This window comes from Punica granatum, chromosome 2 (assembly GCF_007655135.1).
Source record: "Punica granatum isolate Tunisia-2019 chromosome 2, ASM765513v2, whole genome shotgun sequence".
Taxonomy (NCBI): Eukaryota; Viridiplantae; Streptophyta; class Magnoliopsida; order Myrtales; family Lythraceae; genus Punica; species Punica granatum.
Genome location: NC_045128.1, coordinates 6,470,201 through 6,493,456, shown reverse-complemented (window position 1 = coordinate 6,493,456; position 23,256 = coordinate 6,470,201). Strand labels below are relative to the sequence as shown.

The 23,256-nt window shown below is 37.3% G+C and overlaps 1 protein-coding gene and 1 non-coding gene across 2 annotated transcripts; both read left to right on the top strand.

Moving 5' to 3' along the window:
* The first annotated feature begins 217 nt into the window (after positions 1–217).
* Positions 218–5,765, top strand: LOC116197875 (putative polyol transporter 1). The gene is made up of 3 exons (XM_031528142.1): positions 218–627; positions 3,102–3,448; positions 4,530–5,765. Exons 1-3 carry the CDS (start codon positions 471–473, stop codon positions 5,655–5,657), a joined length of 1,632 nt encoding a protein of 543 aa, XP_031384002.1. The 5' UTR covers positions 218–470; the 3' UTR covers positions 5,658–5,765.
* Positions 5,766–21,999: 16,234 nt separating this feature from the next.
* LOC116198315 lies at positions 22,000–22,107 on the top strand. Its single transcript, XR_004155253.1, has one exon. It is a non-coding gene; the product is annotated as a small nucleolar RNA Z103 (small nucleolar RNA).
* The last annotated feature ends 1,149 nt before the right edge of the window (positions 22,108–23,256 follow it).

Here is a 23,256-nt window from a genome sequence, read left to right as displayed (position 1 = left end):
TTGCGGCCCGCAACGGGCTCAGGCCCAAGGGCCCATTCGGCACCATGACAGCTCAAACTTTGACGGGGTGTGTCTCAGCCTATTTTTTCGTGGTGGGATGAAGATTTGACCCGGATTCCTTTTCCACATCACGTATATTTTCAGGAAGGCTCTTGGAAGGCACAGATTCCCTGTCTATGTCAGAAGTTGTTCGTGATACTCACGCTCCAGTGTGATGAAGAGCATTACAAATATCCATATCTATATGTTTATTATACTGAGTTCTCTATAATATGAACATGTCATAATCGGGCTAATTGAGCATTGGTCTAAGGCATCAGTTCGAAGAAAGTTCATTCATCGATTCAACATTTATTGCGTTAGTTCGTCTTGAGCTCTGTATATATATATGTATTGCCTCTGAACAAGAAAGAACATAATCAAGAAGACATATAATCTTTTCTTCCAAAAGTAGCAGTTGGAATTGGAAGATGGCAGAGCATAAGTCCGTGGTCGAGGATCCCCCGGCACCGTTGTCGATGGCGGGGCCCTATGGCGGCAAAGTATCGGGCAAGCCGCCAAAGAGGAACACGTATGCCATCGCTTGCACCATCCTTGCCTCCATGACTTCCATCTTAATTGGCTATGGTGAGTGAGTTTACTTCTGTGGTTTCATATTTTTTTTTTCTCATTCATTTCTCTCTCCTTCAAAATTGAAGAAAACAAACCTCTTTTATATTTTTTTTATTGTCTGTTAGGATTAGAACTTAAATTTGGGTGATTCATGAGAATCGCGGACTAAGATTTTTTTTTTTTTTGCGTTATATAAGAAATGTTTATGACATAATACAAAAATAAAAATAATAACACCAAATAAAAGGGTACAAAAATATCACTAATCATGAAACCTGAAAAATCATAATTTCGACCGATAACATGTGTATTGCATAAAATACCGTTACTCGACTAAGACCCTCTTTTATTAGGGGCAGTTAAAATGGGAAGGAATAAAATTAAATTAACATCACATCACACCTCTATCTTTTCTCTCTATTCTTCTCTGCTCTTCTCTTCCCTTGGTCTTCTCTGATCTCTAATCTCTCTCTATCTCTTCTCTATCCCGCTCTAATAGATCAAAGCAGGTCCATGTAGCTGAGGTGGCGAGTTGGGCTATTTCTCCCACTCGCACACTCTCCCTTTTCTTAAAAAAAATTATAATTTTTATTTTTAAAATTTCACCCTTTTTTGTTTTGCTATTCAATTTCAATCAGAAAAAGTATCGTGTAATTCAATTGATGCATTATGCCAAAAGATTTAATCGTATGATCGACACATATATGCCTTTTTAGTTATTTTATATCCGATTCCAATAAAATTTCACGTAATTCAGTCGACGCGTTATGCCAAATAATCCGATCGTTAAGTCGAAATGTTACTTCCTGTTAGTGTTTTAATTTAAATCGAATAAGGTACCACATAATCCGATGGACGTGTTACACCGAACAATCCAATTGCAATTTTTTTCATTTTTTGTAACTTTTGTTTTTTAAAATTTCCCACCTTTTTTTAGCTTTTTCGAAGCCGATCCGAATGAGATTCCATGTAATCCAATCACGTTATGTCAGGAGATCTGATCATAAGGTCGACGTGTTATGCCCAGCTAGCATTTTAGTATCTGACCACAATAAAGTTTCACATAATTCAAAACTCGTTATGCCAAATGATTTTATCATTTGGTCCAAAAGTTATGCTCTTTTTAATTTTTTTCAAATCTGACCCGAATAAGATACCATATATCGATGCATTATACCAATGATTCGATCGGTATAGTCAAACTATTTTCAAAAAATACTTTAACCCTACTTTTATTTAAAAAATTAGAAGAAATTGCATACTAAAAGTATTAGATATGCAAATACGATATATGTCATATTCTTTTTTAAATTTCAGTTTGTGTGTGCGGAACGTTTTCCATCTCCCTCTTTTTTCTTTTTTTCTTTTTTGCCTTCCTTTGCCCAATATTTTTAATCTTGGCTTGGCAAAGTTGTGGTGTCACCTAATTGATCTACCAGGTCAAATGATCCCATTGTTATGGTTGACCATAACGTATATAAGTTTTTCTTATTTTTTTCCTAAGATTTGAGACCATGCATTTTCCTCTATTCAATCTATATATTTTAAATTTTTCCTGAAGAGTTACACATATATCTTATACTTTTTTTCTTTATAAATATTCATTCATAGGCACAAACTTTCTTCATTTTTATTGTATCTTTCTAAGAAATTATACGAATTAAACTCATACTTTTTGAATTACAAACAATACTTTTTCTCCCTTTATCCATATGAAAAGACCTAACTATATCGGTTGTTAATTTACTTTCATAAATTTATAAAATGCAAACATTTTCATTTTCGTAAAGTGCATCATGTCTTCCTTTACTAATTAATATTTTCAAATCTTATCCATATCTTTCTACTTAAGAACAAAACTATAAGTTTTATATTCAAGAATCAACCCATTTAACAAATGCAAAATGCACTCCATGAAAAAAAAAGATATTATATACGATAACATGATACCATTTTTTAGAAAAAAATAAATTATTTACTATTAATAGCAAGTTTATAATTTTTACAAATAAGTAGTTTTATTATTAGGTTTAATTGTATACTATATTAATTATTATACAAATCATTATGACGAATCAAAAATTAAAGAAAAATTTTCAACCCGCGGCACCATATGAGGTCGGCTCCAGAGGAAATGTTTGCCGTCCCTAGTCGACGAGGAAATGACATCAAGCAACTATCTCCTCTGAACTTTGGAGGAAATGTTTTCCACTTGATCTATGTGGACCATGATGATACTCACGTGTACTTCTTTCTTCTGGCATGAAAAAATGCTAATTGGTATGTGAATCTAGAATAAATCGAGATTCATTTATAGAGAATGATATTCGAATCTTGAATATACTAAGTAATCATCTCTTTTCAACACGTTTACTTCAGTGAGAATCGTCACGATATATTTCGATTTGCGTGTTCAAGAATGTACACGTATATATTGGTTTAAGGTTTTGGTTTGATTAATTTTTCTTGGTTCTATTTTTGTGGTATAGATGGGGGCGTGATGAGTGGCGTGGGTGACTACATCCAGAAAGACTTGCATATGAGCGACGTCGAGTTAGAGATTATCAACGGCATGGTCAACAGCATGTCGCTCCTCGGCGCCTCCATGGCAGGTAGGACCTCTGACTATGTAGGCCGCCGCTACACCATAGTCATTGCTGGTGCAATCTTCTCCGCGGGTGCCTTCCTCATGGCTTTCGCCACCAATTTTGCCTTCCTCCTGTTCGGCCGGATTGTGGCGGGAATCGGTACTGGGTATGCCTTCATGATCGCCCCTGTCTACACTGCCGAAGTCGCCCCTGCTTCGGCTCGTGGCTTCCTCACCTCCTTCCCAGAGGTTTTTTTTTTGTTGAATTTTCAACTGCATTTAAGTTTCCTATTCAATCATTCATCACACTTAGGAGAAAGTATTGCGTATAACAGTTATATATAACGAAATCTACGTGACAAAATTACAAAGCACTTAAAAATTTCTATTTTTGTGATTTTTTTTATGCTTCACACGGTACATTTTTCATTGGGGTGGACCAAGATATTATGTAAGGACAAATCTTATGAAGATTGGCCATAATAATATGGAAAAAAAAAGAGAAAGAGAGAATCTAATTAACATGAGTTTGTCTAAGCGGTTCAGCGCTTGTTCCGTTTAAGTAATCTCTTGAGTTCGAGTTCTCGTGAATATAGAAATTCACGTTGGGAGAATTTTACCATTTAGTGGACAGACCCGACTTAACTGAATTAGTCGGGCCCAATTAGCCTTTTGGATACTGGGGTTGAGACCAAAAAAAATCCAATTCTTTTCAAGTACGATGTAATAATAATAAGAGAAATCCGATGTCAAATATAAAGACGTCTACTCTATCACATGAATTTTTCGGTATATAAAATTTGGAGGGGTCATAATTTTTTAATTTAACAACCTTAGCAACCAAATTATTTTTATACAAAGAATCATGTTCTATAACGATTTAATTAGATTTTTTTATGAAAGATTTAATTAGATTGACAAGGTATTATAAATATTTGAAAAAAGATATAGACGATTGTGATATACTAATGAATTCGTTAGCCTCGACCAATAAAACATGGAACTATTATACAATCTCGGTTCCATAGGAATGTTCCACAATCAATTAATATTTTCATCGAGATAAAAAAATTAAGATTTCATGGTTATTTTTTTTTTGGCTAATTCTCCTTTCGTGGGCTATATATATATTTTTTCGGTAGGTAAAAATTATATATTACATAGATCATTATTCTTAATCATTCATGAGATCTACGAGAGCATGACATTTCTTGGTTTCATTTTTTCCTGAAAATTTCTATAATTGAAATTTCTTTCTTCACATCTTAATTGTTGGATAGTAATATGTTTATACATGCTGATTCATCAATGGTGATTTTTGTACTTCCAGGTATTCATCAACAGCGGTGTGTTACTCGCGTACATATCGAACTACGGCTTCTCAAAGCTCCCATCGCACCTGGGCTGGCGATTCATGCTTGGGCTGGGGGCCATCCCTTCAGTCGTCCTGGCAGTTGGCGTCCTGGCCATGCCTGAATCTCCCCGTTGGCTAGTCATGCAGGGCCGCTTGGGTGAGGCCCGGAAGGTACTCTACAGGACTTCAGACTCGAACCAGGAGGCCAAGGAAAGGCTCGCCGACATCAAGGAAGCTGCGGGAATACCCCCTGAACGTAATGATGACGTGGTGCAGGTAGTGAAGAAGCGGAGCAGCGGTTCGGGCGTGTGGAGGGAGCTGCTCCACCCGACTCCGGCTGTTCGCCACATTTTGATCTCGGCTGTTGGCATCCAGTTCTTCCAGCAGGCATCAGGGATAGACACAATAGTCCTATATAGCCCACGTATCTTTGACAAGGCCGGGCTCAAATCAAAGGACAAGAAGCTGCTCGCCACAGTGGCAGTCGGATTCTCCAAGACCGTCTGCATCTTGATTTCGACCTTCTATCTCGACCGGATCGGGCGGCGCCCAATTCTCCTAGCAAGCGTGGGTGGCATGGTCTTATCATTGGTGGCCCTCGCGAGTGTGCTGGAGGTGGTGAACCAGCACCCAGATGGGCAGATGACGTGGGCCCTCGTCATGTGCATCGCCATTGTGCTGTGCTTCGTCGGGTCGTTCTCGATGGGGCTGGGCCCCATCGCCTGGGTCTACAGCTCAGAGATATTCCCGCTAAGGCTTCGAGCCCAGGGCGCAGCCATCGGCGTGGTGGTGAACCGGTTCACGAGCGACATCAACTCTATGACATTCATCACTCTTTACAAGGCCATCACCATGAGCAGTGCCTTCTACCTCTTCGCATCAGTAGCAGCCGCCTCCTGGGTGTTCTTCTACCTGCTGCTGCCCGAGACGCGTGGGCGGACCCTCGAAGATATGGAAGTCCTGTTCGGGAGCTACCACCGGTGGAGGTCCGTAGCCAAGAAACTCGAGAACAAGCGGAGCGAGGCTCCCAATGCCAATGTCCCCTGCAGTAACAACAACATTAGCACAGCGGGGCCACCGGAGAAGGGACAGGAGACTGCCTAATTAGTCCTATTAGCCATAGTAAACCTTGTGGTAGGGCCAGCGCAGGACTTGTTTACTCCTTCTAGCCCTAATTAATTGCCTAGCTAATATAGTAATTATTGTTTCCAATAGCTTTCTTTTCTTTTCCTTTTTAAATTATAAAGAAGGATCATGAAAGGAGTAAAATGAAACATAAATTCTAAATTTAATTAAGGGCACATATAGTCACACTTGAATATCGAATTTGAAACTTTTTGTCACCATGCGAGAGCGTGGTTGAGAGATGTCAACAAGATATACATAGTTTGATCTCTCGCTTACAGGACTTCTACGGTACCTTTTTCTTTTGAAAATTCTCCAAGTAATTTAGTGGAAATTCAAGTCAATTATGTAGAAAAGTTAGTAAATGACTTGAAGTGAAATAAGTTACCTGGAAAAAATCCAAGTAATTTACTTGAATACATTATCATATTTTAAGTGAATGTATTATAGACAAATCCGGCAAAAGGTCTAGGGTTTAGTGTTGATCGACTAAGATGGGAGCATGTGTTGGTTTAGCTTACATTGGGACCTTGCCTTGGTTGACATAAACTTCGTGGTAAAGAGTGCACGACATCAATGAAATTTCGGAGTGTAAACATTGGCTAGCTAGCTAGCTAACTTTTCCATCGTAATATCTGAAACTTGGCTGAGTTTATGTCGAAGGATAAACTTATACGAATGAAACTTCATATCTAGTCACTAAATACTCTTTCATTTCAAAATTAAGAAAAAGGATTAACCATCCCCACATCGATGGAGACATACCATTTTGGTGGGAGGACTCTGCAAAAATGGCGAATTAACAGAAGATCAATGGCAATATACTCTTCAAACAATATACATTTAAGGAAAAACAGTCCAGCAATTCATTTTCCATAATAATTTTCCGAAAGCAACGTTTGGTAGAAAAATGTAAAATAGAAGTTTTCCAAAAATTTCCGGCAGGCATATCCATTCGGGAATCATGGAAAGGCAGACTACCTTTGAAAATTGTTCATGCGGGGGATAACACTTACCTTTCCTCCCTCGTATATTGTTTTTCAGTGCTTACATTTTGCCCTCATGAGGAATATAGTCGCACGATCACGTTGCACGCCCTTTGTTCTCTTAACATATCTTATCACCCATAGGCTCCATTTGTAGACGGAACTTCTCCGCAGAAGTCCCCAAAAAAAAAAAAGTTTAAAGAACATAATTTCTGTTACATAGAAAAAGCCCCTCTAGTATGATAATGTTCAAGTGTTTAGTACTTTCAAGTTTTTTTTTACCACATTTAGTACTTTGAAGTTGAAGAGTTTAGTATTTCAGTACAAGTGTTCAGTACTTCTACTATTCGATGACGAAAAAGCACATACTTCAGTCCAAATGTTCAGAACTTTGGTTCAAGTATTTAATACTCTACTATTTAGTGATGAATAGTATAAAGTACTAAACATTTAAACTGAAATATTAAACATTGCACTGAAGCCAAATGTTTCCCTTAACTTTATGTAAAAATTTCCCCAATAGAAAATAATTTCTTAACCATTTTGAAGAATCATGCGTTAAAAATTAGATAGTATAGAGCGCAAAAAATTTATTTTCAACGCGTTTCAAAAAGTTTTGCATTAAGAAATTCAATCTAATGCTTCGAGTATTGTAATTCTTAATAGGTTTTAACGGAAATTTTCCCTTTCTGTTAAGGAACAAGATATTTTTGCGTTTACATTCGTACGCAACACGTATGATCCCCAAATACTAAGAGAAGAATTATGAAACAATTCAATTTCTTTTTTCTTTTTTTTTTTTGGTGATGGGAAGCAAATTATTGTAACCGAATGACTTAAAAAAGAAAGCATTTTGAAATTTCAAAGTATCTTTTGTTTTTTTTTAATATCATTATCAGAGTCATCTATTGACCAAAAAATAAATTCATTTTTTTCATTAATAAAAACCGATCTCAGAACCTTTTGGTTTCGAGTGAATGTCTTGAACCGCTATACTTATACTCTTTTCTCAAGGTAAATCCATTTTTATTCATCTTTCATAACGCATAGACCCCTAATACATAACAAATAAATTTAATAAAAACTGAGAGTACGAAAAATGTTTCTATCGGTAAAAATCGAATAAAAAATATCTTGATTTCAGATTAAAAAAAAATGTACCACTGCATTAAAATTCTCCCTCTTGTGTCCCATTACTTTGCCCAAATAATATGGCGACAATATGGGCTATCAATTATCAAATCCTTTCCTGCTTTTCTTCCCGGTAATCCAAGGAAATGCAAATATCTATAATAATAATTAAAAAAAATGTTACATTTGACTAGACAACTCTTTGCCCAAACAATTATTTTTGTATATATATATATATATATATATATATTGCAAATAGGTCAAATTCAAATATTGAGAAGATCTTCAATTGATTGGGAGACTATTCGCCCCACATGGTTTTACTAACCAGTATAATGAGTAAGGGAAGAGCAGAAATCATATACATGTCTAACCAAGCAAGAGACTTTGGCGGTCCAACGGAAGACGGTGGTCCCATTCTTAATTTTATGACAAGCCAGTGTTTAGTCGTCGCACAGCTGTCTCCCCAACCCCAAGAGACTGTGGTGGTCCAATGGAAGACGGTGGTCCTGTTCTCAATAATATGACGAGCAAGTGCTTACCCACTGCAGAATTGTTTTGTGTATCCGTTCCTATATAGAAGCAAATTTGTATTTCATATCCAAACTTATCCTTATCGGGTAAATTTTGAGCTCACAGTGCAACAAGCATGTGCAACTCCGAGGATTATTTACATGCAATGAGCGTGGTGTGATGAGGGTTAGGAATATATCGAAAGGACACCGATGAGTGTGCATATGTGAGTGGTGGCCCAAGGCCAATATTGACTTTTGACTAAAGGACAGAAAAAATAAAATAACCGCAGTGATCAATGCCTAAGCAGGCAAAAATCAGAAAAATGATCATATATCTAAACAACTTGAACAAGATGACTTATCATAATTCGGACGCCTGCAAACATAATTAGCTTATTGAGTTCCATTTTCAAGTTATATTGAGTCGGTTATCACATAATTACTCGGTTCGCTTGGATTGCTGTAGGCATGAACCTAAGGAGATATGGATGCATTAAATCTAATTTGCCCAAGACATATGGTTTAACCTTTACCAAATGTTTTTTTGTATTGTTGACACTGACTTGAGAAGCGTAGGTTTTGCTCCTTTGAAGCTTGAATTGTAAACAAGAAGTTGGATCGAAGTGTGCGTCGGCATATATGTTGTCTTGTCGATCAGTCCAATTTCGGAAATCTCTCTGAATCTACAACATGACTGGACCTTGAAGAGAAGACCCATTCTAAATGGAGTATTGCAATCTTACGGGCCTTTTTCGCTGACTTGATAAATTTAGGAGATGATTCTCATGAAACCTGGAAATCTCGGGCCAAAAGAAGAAAGTCCAAAATCGTTGTGGACCATTCTGTGACAGATCTGAAACTTCAAGGACTGAACCAGAAGCACTCCTCGGTGAGCAAGGACGAACTGACTCGAACACAACCATAATTCTCCCATCCGAGGATTGAATCAGGAAACGGAAGCAACAGCAAGTGACAGATTCAAAAATAATAGAATGGGCAGATTTGAAACACAGGCACAACTTCATGATTGAATTCCCAGCTATGTCAAAAGTTATGATTTAAAGACTCGTAACGGTGAGAAAGAGCTTGTACCGATAGAGTAGTATATGTTCTCATATGTAAATCAAAATATTATAAATTTTATTGTCACGATGAAATTATTTATATCTCTTTATTAAGTAGATATTAAAATTATTATCTATTACATTAGGTCAGTTTTTCCTTATAGTAAGAAAAAAAATCATGTGATTTGAAGACTCATTGCTGTCTCTCGCAAAAAACAAACAAAGGCCTGTGGTGTCATGTTTGTTTATTAAAGTCACCCAAAATAAATAAATAACTAAGTCAAAGTCATATGCCATTTTGTTTTCTTGATAGGATGTCATATCCTTTGACTTATACATGGTTTCGATACTTTCTTGGTGTTTACTTGAAATGGAAGGTACTTGTCCAACTTCATGTTTTTGTTCCTGTGGAAGTATTTTCGTCCTATTCATCACGTTCACGTCTTTTCAACTCATGCACAATCTTATCTTATCTTATAAAACAGTTAATTATATTATTAAGTTTCAGAGATCGTTGGATTGGTCCAATAAAAGTAATACATGTTTTTTATACGTGTAAAATGATAAGTGCAACACAACAAAGGCAAATCTTGTAACTCTCTCTTGTCATTTTGTCAATTGTCTTCAAGACATCATACATTATTATCCTTTGCGGATGAAAGTTTGCATATGTTGCTTTTACTATTATTGTGTAGAAAATGTATGCTACACAGATCGTTTTCAAATTTGTTTTGCCTCAATCAAAAAAAGATTAGATATATTCTCATGCGGCAAATTACACAAAAGAAAAAATAAAATTTTTTAAGTTTTGTCTATTTTAGAATGAATTTTCACTTTTGACATAAATTATTCTAACTATTCTATTTTGTCTCAAATCTGACAGATCGTCTATCGATCGTTACGAATTCCTGTCTAATTACATACGTGGCAGAAAATGGCGTAATATGGGACCCACCGATCATATAACTATCTTTTGAAAAAGTAAAAAAAGAACCTAGTTTATTTGTTTATTTTTTTTCATTTGTACAACTTTGCCTCTCTTGTGTCCTCAACCTCAACCCACTCTCTCTTTTGCAACTCTCTCCCCCCTCCTCTTCGTCTGTCCCTCTGCCCTCCTCCATCGCAGAAAACACCAAACCCAGTGGTAACACTACATATCTCTACAACTTGTTTCTTCGCCACAGAAGATGAAGAAGGAAGAAGAAGACAATTGAATAATCATCACAATAATCCTCTACTGCAAAACATATATATAATAAAATTTAAATTGATAAAACCAACTTCTCATTCTTTTTCCATCAAGACTCCATCTGCATCTTCTTCCTCTTTGGCTTCTTCCTCGTTCTGTGTTCTCCATTCCTCGCCAGGAGGGCGATTGCTGTCTACCTTCCTTTCCTATCTATGGCGATTCTTGTGTCTCTTCATTAGCTTTCCACGTACAGTTTGAGAATTGCAATCTCTGAGCAAGGAAGGACTTCTTTGTTCGTCCCATGAATTACCGAAATTCACTTAGATCCCTTCATAATTCTATGTTCTTTTTGCCTTGGAATCTCAACGTCTAAAGCTTTATTGGTGGAGAAATTATAATTCCATATCAGGTATTCGCCATTATGCCCCGAAATCCTAAAGCTCTGAGCTTCACTAGGGAGAAATTGTCGTTCATCTGAGGGTATCGTTAGAAATTTGGGGGGTCGGAAGAGAGGGTGGTGGAGGAGGAGGAGGAGATAGAGCTGTGGTGGCGGCGGATGAGGGCTCATGGGAGAGAAGGAAGAGGGAGGGAGGGGAGCGAGAGAGCGAGTTGCAGAAGAGAGAGAATAGGTTGAGGAGACTAGAGATTCAAATCTGTAAAAATGAAAAAAAAAAAATCTAAGATTCAATTTTAGTTTTTCCAAAGATAATTACACGCATGTCACTTTTTCATTCGATCCGTGTGTCCCACGTCACTCCATTATCTGCTATGTAGTACCTATGCAATTAGATGGAATCCCGTCGTGGCCGATGGACGGTTTGTCAAATTTAAGACAAATTTAAAAAGTTGAAATTTTTATGTTAAAAGTGAATATTTATGTCAGAATTAAAAACTTGTATTTTTCTTTTTTTGGGTATAATTTACCCTATCCTCATGTAAGAACTCTGTAAACTAAAGACCAGCTTTCATCCAGACTTTCGATCCACAAATTCAAAATGCAATCCAAAAATGGAAATCATGAACACGTTTAGCCAAGCCTCAGCAGGTAATACTGCCAACTAGCCAAGCTTGCTCGAGAATGGCGGTGGATCTCATGAATTAAACCGCCAGAAGAAGGGCTGAAGCTTAGTACAGGGTTTGTTGAAGGGGAATCTGGGTTTTAGCGGGTGCAGGTAAAGGGCTTCGGAATAGTGTCGACGGGAGATGGTTGAGTGGTTTCGCTCACAATGTCCGCATCTCATCGGCAGTGGTGGCTGAATTATGGGGGGCTTTATATTGATCTAGAGGCATGTTTGGGATCTTGGGCATAGAAAAATTATCTTAGAAATGGACTCTGAGGTGGCTTGCAGGCTCATAATATCGGACGATAGGGATGCACCACAGGTTGCGAGCCTTGTTGAGGTTATCAAGGGATTACTGCAGCAGAGTTGGCTTGTTGAGGTTCGACATACTTTTAGAGAAGGGAATCGTGCGCTGATTGGATTGCTCGGTTGGTAACTCAATTGTCACTTGGTTCCCACTTTTTCTCTAGTCCTCCGACCAGCATTAATTCTCTACTCTTTGGCGATACCGTTGGGTCTTCCTTACCCCGCTTTTGTTTGATGTAATTTTCTTTGTCTTTTCTTATTTCCTCATTTGAGCTTTTGCCCCGATTAATCCGCCAAAAAAAAAAGGAATTAGAATGTAGAGTTGTTTTGAGAACAATAAAAGATCTTGAATAACATATACTAGCGCAGACGCTAACATAAAACGAAAATCATTTGAGAAAATGCAAACATTATATCATAATAATAATTATAACATATGAAATCGTTTAAAATAGTATAAAACTTAATTAATTACGCAATAGGGGGATTTGAAGTATTGAATATATACATCTAGATAATATAACCATTAAAATTATCGAGGATATTGCTTTAATAAATTTTAAGTAATTTACAACAATGACAAACTCGTGCATATATTTCTTAAAGTTATTCACTGTATCATTAGTACTTGTACATCTGAGAAGAGGTTTCTTCAATGTAAAAACTTTAAAGTAAAATAATCCACCGAAAAAGAACTTTAAACTAAAATAATAATAGTAATCAGTGTTATCAGAACCAGACCGAAAGATGAACCAGAAGAAATATGGGTTCATGAGTTTATGGGTCCAACTGGAAGTTTGATGGGTCGGACCGCACGTTTAATTAAAATAAAATAAATATTCATATTATTAAAAAAATTATGATAATTAAGATAGAAGTATGATGATTTCAAATAAATATAACAATAGTGTAATAAAAGATCTATATTTAATATTTCTTACTCCAAAATAAATATTGAATTTTAATAAGTACATAAAAGTAGAGTTTAACGAACAAGAAAGTAGTAGTGGCTTGATTACTAGTATGCTAGTATGAGAAGTAAGGGGTCATGAGCTCAAATCCTTACACAACCAAGTAATTTTTACACTAAATATAAAACCCATAAAAACGGTTGATTCAATGAAATTTTGCTCAAAATCGGTCGGTTAATGGGTCTGGTGGTTCAAATCTGCAATTTGAATTTTCAAGTGAATAGGACCGGACATGGTGCAAGTTTCCGATCCGACCGATCGAACCGGCCGATCCGATTCGGTTCTGATAACAATGATAGTAACCTTACTATATATATGCAAAAAATTATTTATAATAAATATTTCTCAATAAATTGTCCTTTCTACACCGATGGAAAAGTTGCTTTTTGGAGCTTCACGATGGTGTTGCACTGCCATTTCTGAAATGAAAAGATATTAAGCAAAGATAATATTTGTAAGTGTAAATTTAATGGTATTATCACGTACTGGATACACTTAAGACGAAATTTATTGAGAAAAATTGGATACACTTAAGACGAAATTTATTGAGAAAAACTGTCAATTTGGTACACGAGATTTGCTTGAACCTCCGATTTGATACATGAAAAAATTTTACCTTCGATTTGATACATAAAGTTCTGTTATGTCTATCAAAATGACATGCCGTTAGACTTCCGTGGCCACGTGCCTTAATGACGTTAAATCAAATCAAAACAGCATCGCTTTTATACAAAAAAAAAATCAATCTTTTTCAAAAAAACGCTTCACCGGAGCTACCCCCAACCGACAACCTCTATTAGTGACATTGTTGCCGGAGGGATCTGACCCTTCCAGCGACCTCATCACAAGTGTAGGTTGTCGCGGTGGGGGAGCTTCACCAAAGCTCCCCCCAGCTCTGTCTCTTTGTTCGACAGCGGGACAGAGCTGTATGGGAGCTCCGATGGGGCTCCCCTCCGGTGACATTTCCCTAAAGCTAGGCCACTAGAGAGGTCAAACCCCTCCGGTGACCTCGCTCGAGGGGAGGTCATCGGTAGGGGAGCTCCACCGTAGCTCCCCTCTACTCTTTCTCTATCGCAATAGAGAAGGAGTAGAGGGGAACTCCGATAGGGCTCCCTTTTTTTTAATAAATTATCAAACGATGTCGTTTTGATCTTTCTCATTTTGAATGATGTGAAAGGCCAACAACATATTAAAATGACGTCGTTTTGGTCATCAACCAAAAAACAATATCGCTTTGATTTTATTTTTTTTTTAAAAAAAGGGGAACTCCTTCCCCACCGGTGACCTCTCCTCAGACGAGGTCGCTGGAGGGGTCCGATCTTTCCGGTGACCTAGCCCCAAGGAAATGTCACCGAGGGGAGCCCTACTAGAGCTCCCCCACAGCTCCGTCGCTTTATCGAATAGAGAGACGAAGCTAGGGGAGCTTTGGTAAGGCTCCCTTGCTGCGGCGACCTCTACCCGCTACGAGCCCTCCAACAACGTCGTCATGGGTGGACGTCTTCAGCTGGGGGCAGCTCCGGTAGAGCTTTTTTGGAAAAAGAAATGATTTTTTTGTGTAAAAGCGGTGTCGTTTTGATTCTATTTAACATCGTTAAGTTGCGTGATCACGGAAGTCAAATGATGGGTCATTTTGATAGATGGAACGAAACTTCATGTATCAAAGGTAAAAAAATTTCATGTACTGACTCGAAAGTTCGGGCGAACCTCGTATACCAAATTGACAGTTTTCTCAAATTTATTTCCGATATCGGTCTTGGGGTGTTGTTGCTCCCAAGATAAATAGGAGGTGCCGTTTGGTTTTGAAATGTAATCCTACTCCATCTACTTCACTTTATCATTCCCTCAATTCAACAATATAATTATTATTTTATTTATATTATTTTTCATTTAATAATAAATTCTCACACATACTTTTTCTAACTATTATTACAATCAATTTTTAATAATAAATTTCTTATATACTTTTACATATATATATATAAATATATTTTTTTATCTTTTTTCTCATTTAATAATAAATTCTTACATCTACTTTTTCTAATCATTATTATAATTATTTTTGTAATAATAAAATTTTCATATATTATATACGTATAATATCTACATTTGTCCTCATTATCCTGGAAAGGAGTGGAGTAAAATTTCAATTCCAAAATCAAACAGAACTCGTTGCCTAATTTCAAAGAAATTGAAGCATATATTTTTTAAATCGTAAAATACCGTTGGTTCATGTTACGAAACATGAAAAAAGTTTTTCCTTTTCACAAAGCTTCCTAGTCTATCGATCAACCGAATGCATTTCTTTTCTGTTTTTCAGATTAAGAAAATAGATTATTGAAACCATTGAAAATGAAGTTGGATCCTGATCTAGAAACATGGGAATATTTTCCATCTTATGAGTTCACAGACGGCAATCGAGTATGATTTCAAAATTTATATCATTTAAAAGGAAAAAAGAAAAGAACCGGCCTCATATTTCAGCCAAAAAAAAAAAAAGAAGGAAAAGAATTTGAATACTCTAAATAGTTCAGAATGGAAAGGCAATTCACACATGAACAAACACTCGAATTAATGACATCGAATTTCAGCGCAAGTGAAAGTAGTAGAAATTGGTTATGCAAAGAAGACAAACACAAATACATATGGAGATGATAAAAATCACCCGCGTTTAAATAGAATGCAGGGAGAAGAATTATATTTTGTGAAGAAGATAATCTATTGGGCATGTTTGGAAAATAAAAGTTGTTCAACTCTGTTTACTACCCGACAATCGAAGGGGAGAATTTTCCCTTTCTGTGGGACCCAGCTGCAGCACATGGGCATGGTCAAATCCGGTTGAAGCTTATTTCAACAAACACACCCATGCGGAACTAGTCACGACTAGTCAAACACACCCATGTGGGACCCACTGCTCTTTAAATATTGCGATCAATTTTATCTTATAACAAGTTGAACAGAGCAGAGTTGAACATTTTTCATTTTTCAAATGCACCTAGATGTTCAAGAGGGAAAAAGAAAGGGGGACGGAAAGGCAGATTGAAGGAGCTAGAAGAAGAGGACGAATTGTAATAATACACCTGGTTGAGAAGAGGAGAAGAACAAGCCAAAGCGGCAACTGTCCTTTGATGACAGTAGAAAGCGAGAAAAGAAAATAGAGATAAGCGTGTAAAAAATAATTTTGATGTGAATTAGTTTAAGTAATTTAACGCTTGTTCTGTTTAAGTAAAATTTCGAGTTCAAATCATTGTCAATGCAAAAAATTCATGCTAGATTCAACTGGATTAGTCAAGATCTAATTAGACTTCCAAAAATTACCTAAATATCCTCAGCTGATTGACTTTTGAATTTTGTTTGAGATTTGATTCGGGGTAAAATCGGAAAATAAAAGTGACACCAAAAGGCGACTTTCGACTTTATATAATAGATTAGATATTTATTATAATCCACAAACAGGATAGCCTCAAATCGATTAGCCAAGGACACTGACAGGATCAGATAAAAACATTAAACTACCGAGCGACTGAACAACAACTGGGGTGAAATAATTAAAATAAAAACCCTGACAGTTGATTGGATGATGAATTATAGTCGTCCATGATTACTAGAATCGCTCGTAAAATATACACATAAAGTAAGAAGAAACGTTCAAATAACTGGATACAATGGATTGCACATAATAACGAGTTAATCAACCAGCAAAAAACAACAGCATCATTATAAGGGCATTCCCCCGGTTTTCAAGAAAGCTTCTTGTGCTATGGCCGTAGTGTATTTTGCAAGTTCTTCATCCCATTGACCTGTATTTGATAGACAAGTTAATACTTGCCTTAAAATTCTCTACTGATTGTGCAAATGAGCAATAACTCTGTCATTTTCTGGCTCTCCAAATGAAATATATATGAGCATGTCAAGCTTGCCTAGCCGCCACAGACTGGACAAATATTTCTTTCAATTTTCAAATAGCTCATTCAAGATCTGTAGCATAGGCCCCTGCGTTTTTTGTCTCTTTCCAAGATGTGGTCTCTAATTTCTTCAGCTTCTCCATGAACAATACAAGAAGTTTCCATGCTCCTTCTCTATCTTAAGATCCTATCAAGAGCGAAGAACCATTCTTTAAAAAAAAAAAAAAGAGTATAGCAAGCCAGGAGACAAAACAGTGTCTAGGAACCACAGGATGAGTTCAAAGGAACTTAGATCCCATTTGGTACATGGGAATGAAATGAATTGGTATAATGCAATGCTCATTATCATATTTTTCCTTCATTTTGATGGAATGAGCATTCTCTCAAAAAAAAAAAGGAATGGTCATTACCTCATTTCATGCTATATGTTCTGATATATCATATATGTTTTTCTAATTTATATATCTTAGAATGTAAATAACAAGAACCATTCTTTAAAAAAAAAAAAGAGTATAGCAAGCCAGGAGACAAAACAGTGTCTAGGAACCACAGGATGAGTTCAAAGGAACTTAGATCCCATTTGGTACATGGGAATGAAATGAATTGGAATAATGTAATGCTCATTATCATATTTTTCATTCATTTTGATGGAATGAGCATTCTCTCAAAAAAAAAGGAATGGTCATTATCTCATTTCATGCTATATGTTCTGATATATCATATATGTTTTTCTAATTTATATATCTTAGAATGTAAATAACATCCCCGTTATCCTATGAGAACTAAAGAGAATTCCTTTCCCCCCCCGTTCAACTGTATGGAACACTTACCAATGTATCTGATAGAGGATGCACCGTCTAGGGGACTCGTACAATACATGTGGATGTACCCTTTAGAAAGATAACCCTATCTAAGAGCATTTTTCAACTTTCGTTGATGATTTTGAGTTGCTAGATCTTCAGAGGGTAATGATTTGTTTACAAGTATCTTGGGAAACTAAAACGAACCGTAAAGCACAAATCTCAAGTTGAAGGTTCAATATGCGGGCTTATTTAATCCAAGAGACAATCAATTTCTGCTCCTATTACTTTGAAAATCATGTTTAAACGTGTGCAACATGGGGGCCTCGCAACGATGATCGAGGTCCTTCAACTAGTGCGCCGCTATTGTATAATGTCTTCAACCAACATGTCGAGCTTCCGGGTGTCTCGATGAGGAATATTTGAATGATGCGAACTAGAAGGCCGCATATTATACCATGCTAATAAATTGCCTTGAAGTCAAGCCCTTGATTGAGTACGAACATCTAAAGAATTATTCGTGCCACATTGAGTGAGTTTAACATCTGATAATCTTGGCTAATCACTTGTATGTTGGTATTGGAAATGCAGTTACTTCGTTAATAGTACGAATGTTGCTCCGAATCAAAATGTCTTCCTCAGGTAATTCAAGATATTCGTAAGTACAACTTACTATAATCCCATTATTATATGCCTGCTTATGGACATTGCGACTTATAATAAGCTTGTACTCGTAGGTACATAATCCCATTAATGGGACTAAGGATCAAACATTACTAGATCTCGCTTGGGGCCCCGCTATGAGCGTAAGAAAATATACGACATACTTTGTGAATGGATACAAGTTCCAGGTAGTTTATTACTGTTGGGGAAACGCGACATGCAACAGTGGTATATGGGTTACAAAGGATTGTAGTGATGATGTTAAGATTGATTGTTTTGACATCCTAAAAGAGATCGTAGAATTAGACTATGTTAGACTACCAAGGAAGACGATTGTCCTTTTCCGAGGCCAATGGTTCAACCCGACATCATCTCGTAAAGTTGACAACACTGGCATTGTCGAGGTAATGCGTGGTGCCAGGATAAGGGATGACGATCCATTCGTTATCGCCAAGCAAGTAAGACAAGTTTATTATGTGCCATACCCGACTCGAGATAGAAATAGATCCCAATGGCGGGTTGTTATTGAAACGAAACCGAGTGACAAACTAGAAGTTCTCGAGGCATTGGAGGTCGCTTATCAAAATGAAGACCATCCCCACGTTAGTTCAATAACTGAAGATGATCGTGAACCTGCATTGATAGATAGAAATAATCATGCTAAGTATCTTTGGACTGACCATGAGGATGAAGATGGCATGCGCGGGCACGATGATGATGATGAGGGTTGCGATGATGATGATGTTGGCGGTGGCCTTGATGACCAATGAACGCATTTTCGGACAAAGAGAAATATCGTTATTGGTTTACCTTTTACTCATATTTATTTAGTAATTTAAAGTTAGTTTGTCGTTTTTTATTTTTATGCAATATAATATTGTATGCGGGTTGTTACCATTTGTGATTAATTTATTCTGTCAATTTGTTACAATGCAGATGTCTCAACAATCAGGAGGGCTAAAGAAGAACAGCACAACTAGAGGTAATGCGTCGGGGTCCCGTCGGAAGGAAACCCCGATGCAAGTGTCGGAGCGGGATCATTTGTTTTATAGGCCTGACATGTCCGGCATCCAACGGGACTTGCAGTGATAGTCGGAACGTTATAGACACGTAGATACACCACCAAGCAACCTGATTCAACACACCGAGGCGGACCCGTGATTATCCGGATTGTACACCCGCCACGCGGTGCCCCCTGATTCCATCCCACATTAGGGAGGTCTCCATTCTCAAACGTCGCATGATGACCCGCTACATAGTTACACGTTTTCCTCACCGAGCCAATTTACTCAAAACCCGGAGGCACCCATGCAGCAATATTCACCGCATAGACGTACGCATACCGAGCGGGAGGGAAAGTAGTGGTACTGTGAGTCAGATAGTGCAGAGTCAACGGCCCATCAGTAGTTTGATGAGCCTGGGTTTTATAATGAGAGATATTATCCCTTACCCCATGACGATCATGAGTTCACGTTTCTTATTATATTTATGTGTTTATTAAATTTACGAGCTTATTATATATGCTGGCTATTACAAGGGAGATTAACTAATATTTGATTTCATTTGTAGCAGGTTTATCCCTAGTCACAAGGGAACGACCAAAGTTGTGACTGTTATTAAAAAAAAACTTAACAATGCTTGGGTCAATCCCAATGTGGTCCTTCATATATGGCATCTTGTTCCTCACCAAGTAAAGGAGCTGATTTTTCAAGAGTGGACGGTGATAGCGATGACTTTTAATACATATATCCTATGTATTTTATTGAGAAATATCTTCATTAATTTGCAACCATTAAAAATGCAGAAATTATGTTATTGGAATCCGATTTACGAGAAACATATGTGGACCGACTTCAACAAAATGGCGAGTAAGCGGTTATCGGTTATATTCCACAAGCATCGGACGGGATCGCAACGAATTGATTGGATTGGGGAGGCTCATATGGCGGCGCTAGAGCAACATTGGCAAGAAAACTCTCATAATTCAAAAGCAACTAAAGCGAATTGAGATTTCAACGCTAGAGCATCCGTCCACTGTTGAGGATCGCAATCTTTTGCTACAAAAGCATATTGACAGGTAAGTCATGACGTGTGTCTTATATCAGTCAAATGTGTTTATTATGTTAATACCCCATTGGTCGTTTTTTCTTTAATTTGCAAGAGAAAATAACAGGCCGACCCGTCGATCGAGTGAAAATGTACGAGCAAAACCATTAAAAAAAAAAGCAGATGGAGCTTGGGTTAGCCCGTATACACAAGAAAACATGGCAAGTTGTAATTAAGATTAATTGAAAGGACTTGTTTATTTTTTATTAATACTTGATTACTCCATATTTTTTATTTCGAATGTTATCGACTTACGTAAATCTTTTTCTGTTTTTTGTTTGTTTCCACTCTTTAACAAGAGAAGTACATTTAGGCTTCCCGGTCTCATGGCTCCGACGACCTTTAGCTGGAGGTCCAGGCCAAGATTTGGGCGGATGTGATTGTAGAAGTAAGAAGGACCGTGTACATGGGATGAATTTCTTGAGCACCAACAGCTCTTCATCCAATTCTTTCGAATGTGGACCATCCGGCACGGCGGTGACGGCCGATCCATGCAATGATCGCGTCAGGGAGCTGCTAGGCATCATGCACTCCCAATTGGATAATCACGACTCGTGGATGCAATATATCGGAGAGGCCCTACATAAGTTGACGGGAGTACCCATTCCGCCAGACCTCACTCGGGGGAAGCAGCATTGCACTAACCATAGCCAAGGCAAGGGGCACAAGGAGGATGATGATGGTGATGATGATGAGTAAGTCGGGTCCGACCTATGTCGACTTATTATCCTTGTTTGATATGTACTTAGCCCTTTGACATTACATGGACTCATTAATTAATTACGACATGTTATGGATTATTTTGTTTATGCATACTCCCGTGGACTAATGGACTTATCATCCTTGTTTGATATGTTGAACGATTGTTGTCTCGGTTTGTATGTTATGGGTTTTGGCTAGTTTGCTTCGCATGTTATAGTTTGGTTTATATGTGTATATATATATATATATATAATGGTATGTTGGTTCTTGGATTTTGGTGTATTTGATTTGAATAAATCGATGAGTAGACTTGGTTTGCATTAAAGTGTAATAGCAAAATATTTCGGTATATTACAAAATTAGAATAAGTAATATTAATAAAAATATAAACTTATGAGTAGTATAAATATATTTAAGTACAAGGAATAGACAAGTGAAGTATCGATAGCCCGATAGTTAAGAAGATTGGCGGACTGAAGGAGTGGAGGAGGGGGGTGTAGGTGGTCTGGTTTGAAACCTGGAAAACACAGAAAAGATATGGAGGGACGAAGTTGAGAGGAAGAGTGGAAGGTGGATTCGGGGGTAGGGAAAATATAAGTATTGGTCGTGTGGTAAGTAATTTTAACCCTCTATAAGAAGAAAAACACGAGTTCGAGATTTATAATATTTTCTTATTTGCTTATTAAGGAAACTACACGTGGAATAGGCCGAGATTAGTAAATGTATTGTGGATAGTAGAATATGTTGTTATTATAAATGTTCGTGTGTTTCTGTGAAGCGGTCCGGTGTGTTCACCAGCTTCTGTGCATGTATCCGTGCATTGCTGGTATTGGAACTTTGGAGCTGTATATATGTTCGGTTGGATTGCACGACATGGGGGAAGCTACGCAATTTGTTGTCTGGGTCAATTATGGTTTGTCGATCGGATGAGATGATTGATTATTTCCTCTAATGATCGCAGCTGATTATACAGTGCTAAATATTACATTACATTCCCCTTTGTCGAGGAATCAAAGCCAGTGGTGTGCTGATCCATCTCCCTTCTCCAAACGAAACAAATGATTTTCTTGAATCCAAAGACTTGCTTTTACACACTGAGTAGCTTTTTTTTTTTTTTTGTCCTTTTTAATCAAAATGTTCTCCATTCATACTTAAATGTGAGTCGTGGCATTATAATGATTTTTTTCTTTTCTGGGGTGAATTATGTTGATTTGCTTTACGGAGTAAATTATACCCAAGGAATAAAAAAAAATGTAGTGCAGTCACGCAATTAAAATTTTATTTCATTTTACTAGACTCATGATTTCCCTTATTTTATAGTATGAATATATATATATATATATATATATATATATATAACCTTTCAAAAACGTAAAGTACAATATATATATAAAAAAAAGAAACAATTTAATATGGGGTTTAAAAAATTATTTTAAGACACAAAGTTTGAAAAGGTTGAAAATGGGGTTGGTTGTCGATGGGGCTGGGCCCTATTGCGTGGGCCTACAGCCCGGAGATATACCCGCTAAGACTTCGAGCCCATTGTGCAAGTCATCACGGTCGAGGTGAACTGGTTAATGAGCGGCCTCATCACAATAACCTGTATGAGCTGTCACGATGATCTTTTTGAGTTATCCATATTTATATTACTAGTTTATCGCTATAGCTTCTTTTCCTTCATTAACGAATTAAGACGTTGCACGAAGCATGTATCTTAACCAGTAGGACTATACATGCCGAATCTCGAATTGGATAGTAAGATTGGGCCCGTTAAAGCTCGGATCAAATTGGAGAGCTGGCCCCCCATTTAATTTAGATTCTTTGAACAACTTGATTTGGTTCACCAACCAAGAAAGGCCATGTTTCGTTCTCGACCACCAGACCTTTCTGAAGGTAAAAGTCAAATATATACTAGCCAGGCTTTGGTATCGGTCAACCAAGACGGCCACGCTTGATGGTTCAAGAACATGTCCTTTAGTCGATACAAGCTTCATACAAACGAGATTTCGTACTCTTATCACAGTTCACAATTCTTTCGCGCTGAAAATAGAAAAAGAGACAAATAAGCCATCCTCGCATCTCCGCATGCCATCTTGGTGGCAGTGAGATCTCATCACCAAGATGGTGTCCTCGCAAAAAGGATCAGCTGCAGAATATGAGTTAAGGAGCGGGATCATTTGGA

Coding starts and splice junctions, on each gene's coding strand:
- LOC116197875 (XM_031528142.1), top strand. CDS start 471: ATGGCAGAGCATAAGTCCGTGGTCGAGGATCCCCCGGCACCGTTGTCG. Junction 628..3,101: donor TTCCATCTTAATTGGCTATG/GTGAGTGAGTTT, acceptor TTTGTGGTATAG/ATGGGGGCGTGATGAGTGGC. Junction 3,449..4,529: donor TCCTCACCTCCTTCCCAGAG/GTTTTTTTTTTG, acceptor TTGTACTTCCAG/GTATTCATCAACAGCGGTGT.